The 3,421-nt window shown below is 56.1% G+C and overlaps 1 protein-coding gene across 1 annotated transcript in view; it reads right to left on the bottom strand.

The window, feature by feature from the left end:
* Positions 1-3,047, bottom strand: part of CDKN2AIP (CDKN2A interacting protein) — a 5,315-nt gene extending 2,268 nt beyond the window's left edge. Inside the window, exons 1-3 of the mRNA XM_086747349.1 lie at positions 2,824-3,047; positions 2,611-2,741; positions 1-1,874 (exon numbers count right to left, since the gene is read on the bottom strand). The exon at positions 1-1,874 is cut by the window's left edge and continues 2,268 nt beyond it. Coding sequence (XP_086603475.1) covers positions 1-1,874; positions 2,611-2,741; positions 2,824-3,047 — 2,229 coding nt within the window. The remainder of the gene's footprint in view (positions 1,875-2,610; positions 2,742-2,823) is intronic.
* Between the last annotated feature and the right edge of the window lie 374 nt (positions 3,048-3,421).

Below are 3,421 nucleotides of genomic sequence, written 5' to 3'. Positions count from 1 at the left end.
CAAAGCTTCTCTTGAAGCAATCGCTTTGGCATTTTCCATGCTTTTACCACAGCCAGTACCCAAGTAGACAGACTTGCACCGCAGTTCACAAACTATATTTTCTAGAGAGCTCTTACTTTGAGGCAAGTCTGCAAGTTCCTTCAGGGGAACAAAAGCAACATCTAACGTAGCTTTTACAGACTGAATAGATGAGTTTAGAAGTTCCACGTGATTTACGTTAGGACTGAAGCCTCCAACAGCAACCAGTTTCCAGGCCACAGCTTTGTACAGTCTGTTGAAAAAAGGTTGTCTTTCCTTTGCGTCTTCGCTGGTTAACGGTTTGCATAAAGCCTTAGCAGGACTTTCACCTGCCTGCAAGCCACTCTTGGAGGCAAGCTGTGCTGAACCTGCCTGCATGCCACCTTTGGAGGCACCTGCCTGAGCTCCACCCCGGGAAGCTACTGATGAGGGACCCTGCTGAACGCCGCTCCGAGCAGCCAGCAGCGAAGCAGCCACCTGAGCGCTGCTCTTGGAAGTCAGCAGTGAGGATCCCTGCTGAGCGCCGCTCCGAGCAGCAAGCAATGAGGCAGCCACCTCAGCGCTGCTCTTGGAGGCCAGGAGCGAGGAGCCTGCCTTAGCAGTGCCCTTGGAAGCCAGCAGTAGCGAGGTGCCTGCCTGAGTGCCACTCTTGGGGGCCAGCAGCAGTGAGGTGCCCACCTGAGTGCCACTCTTGGGGGCCAGCAGCAGCGAGGTGCCCACCTGAGTGCCACTCTTGGACACTGATGCTTGGGCACTTGCTTGATTTTTGGAAGACAACAATGCAGCACTTGTTTGTGGGGTGCTCTTCGCAGCTGGTGGCACCACTGCTGCCTGCGGGGTGCTCTTGGTGGTCGGTGGCACCGCCGCTGCCTGTGGGGTGCTCTTGGTGGTCGGTGGCACCGCCGCTGCCACCATTGCTGCCTGTGGGGTGCTCTTGGTGGTTGGTGGCGCCGTCGCTGCCACCGTCGTTTCCTGCGGGGTGCTCTTGGTGGTCGGTGGCGCCGCCGCTGCCACCGCCGCTGCCTGTGGGGTGCTCTTGGTGGTCGGTGGCGCCGCCGCTGCCTGCGGGGTGCTCTTGGTGGTCGGTGGCGCCGCCGCTGCCACCGCCGCTGCCTGTGGGGTGCTCTTGGTGGTCAGTGGCGCCGCCGCTGCCACCGCCGCTGCCTGTGGGGTGCTCTTGGTGGTCGGTGGCGCCGCTGCTGCCTGCAGGGTGCTCTTGGTGGTCGGTGGCGCCGCCGCTGCCTGCGGGGTGCTCTTGGTGGTCGGTGGCGCCGCCGCTGCCTGCGGGGTGCTCTTGGTGGTCGGTGGCGCCGCCGCTGCCACCGCCGCTGCCTGTGAGGTAGCTGGTGGCACTGCTGCTGCCACCGCCTCTGCCTGTGGGGTGCTCTTGGCAGCTGGTGGCACCGTTGCTGTCTGCAGGGCACCCTTGGCAGCCGGTGGCACCGCCACTGCCACCACCTCTGCCTGTGTGGTAGTCTTGGCAACCACTGGCACTGCACTTACTGTAGTTTTCTTTTCAGGCGATGGCACATTTTCACGCTTGCTTTCCTTAGGTGGATTTGAGCAAGGCTTCTCTCCTGACTCTTTTTCAGATGAAGATCGATTTTGGTCAGTAGTATTTTCAGCATTAGTAGGTTTTCCTTTTAAGTCTGATGCTGTGACCCTTTCTTGATTTGAACTGCAAGTTGACTGCGACCTTTCTGGATATTTGCTAGTATCTTTTTCCTGCTTTTTTGGCAAGGTGCTCTCTGTTTCCTTTGGGGCTTCTGCCTTGGTTGTTTTCACATCCTTTCCAGTATCCTTAGAATCTTTGCTTTTCTCAACAGCTCGCTTCTTTGGGGGCTCCTCTACCCCTTCTGCAAAACAAGTAAAGTATGTTATCCTCTTTAATTTCTGCACTGTGAAATATCAATCTAGAGACAATTTATCCATTTTCTAAAAACTTATAGCAATAATCTCTGTGAATTTAAAAGGTATATATATTAGTAATACATGTTGAACCACAATTTCAGGTACTACTATTTCAGAATATTTTAGTATTTTTTGACAAAAAAAAAAAAAAAGCTCAGGTGCAAGATTTCAGGTTTTGGTCTGGGACCTATAGACATGTTTGTATTTGTATTTTGAAGTCCAAACAAAAAATGACCGAAGTACATTGAACAGACTATCTTAAAAAAAAAAAAAGTGTATTTTGTCTATTAACATAATAAAAAAAAAAGTATTTAAAATACCAGTTTAAGAAATGAAGTTTCTCACAGAGCAAGAACGTCTGACTAGTGCTAAAGGCAAAGTAAGAATACATTTAAGCTAGAGCCTACATCGCATTAAAAAATAATCAGCTTAAAGTGCACCAGTTGCAGACTTTCAAAACAAGAGCTCTACGGTACCAACAGAATACTTGCACGTTACATCTATTTTACAGGTATTACATGAGAAAAAAAAAAAAAAAAGGCAGGGAGAGGGGAAACGATTAACAAGGAGTTTTGAAAGTAAATTTTTTTAGCTACTGTCTAAGCCCGAGGTAAACCGAGAACATTCAAAAACAAGCATTTTCTAGACTCCTATGTATTGTCACAGCTATGATCTGCTAACCATTGCTACTTGATATGCCTCTTTTCTTCACCTTGGCAACCAGTTCATCTCTCGTGGTGCGGACAGGCGCGCCAGTCACTTGGATGCCTTCGGCCATTTCCAGCGCCTTCTCCATGACCTGCGGCGGGTACCTGGAGGGGCGACAAGGGGAGAGGAGGGGAGAGGAGCCGTCAGGAGGCCGCGCCGCCCCCCGCCGCCCGGGCCCGCACTTACCGGCAGCCGAGGAAGACGTGGTTGGCCCACACCATGGAGAGGGAGACCAGGCGCTGGAGCTGGGCGCTGCCGGCCGCCGGCGGCTGCCCCACGTTACGCAGCAGGAACTCCCGGCGGTGCCGCCAGTGGTGCTCGGGCTCGCAGGCCCCGCGCAGCGTCTCCGCCCAGGCCACCTCTTCCGCCGTCCGGCCCAGGGGCTCGGCCGCCGCCTTCCCCGCCGCCATGGTGCCCCGACTCCGCGCCCAGAGCCCTCCCTCCGCCCCTCACAACGGAAACAACCGCCCCGCTCCTTCCGGCCGCGCGGGATGACCTCACAACCGGCGCGCGCCACCACCGCCACCCCCCCCCCAGGCGGCTTTGCGGCGCGCGCGAAGGGGGCGGGACGAAGTGGGTGCTCGCGCCGCCAACGGCCGGCCGGGGGGGCCGCGCGCGCCCTGGTCCCGCCCCAATGGCCGATTAGCGGTCACCCCCGCGTGCTGAGGGGTGCGCAGGCTTCACCTGCCCCCGCCCCCCGCCCGTTTCCCCCTCCGCTCAGATTTTTTGGGGGTGCCGGGGGAACCGAGATGGCGCGGGGGCGGCGACCCGCTTTGTGTTCCAC

Source organism: Chlamydotis macqueenii, chromosome 4 (assembly GCF_036417535.1).
Source record: "Chlamydotis macqueenii isolate bChlMac1 chromosome 4, bChlMac1.mat, whole genome shotgun sequence".
Lineage (NCBI taxonomy): Eukaryota > Metazoa > Chordata > Aves > Otidiformes > Otididae > Chlamydotis > Chlamydotis macqueenii.
Note: the sequence above shows the minus strand (reverse complement) of the source record. Positions and strands in the feature narration are given on the sequence as shown.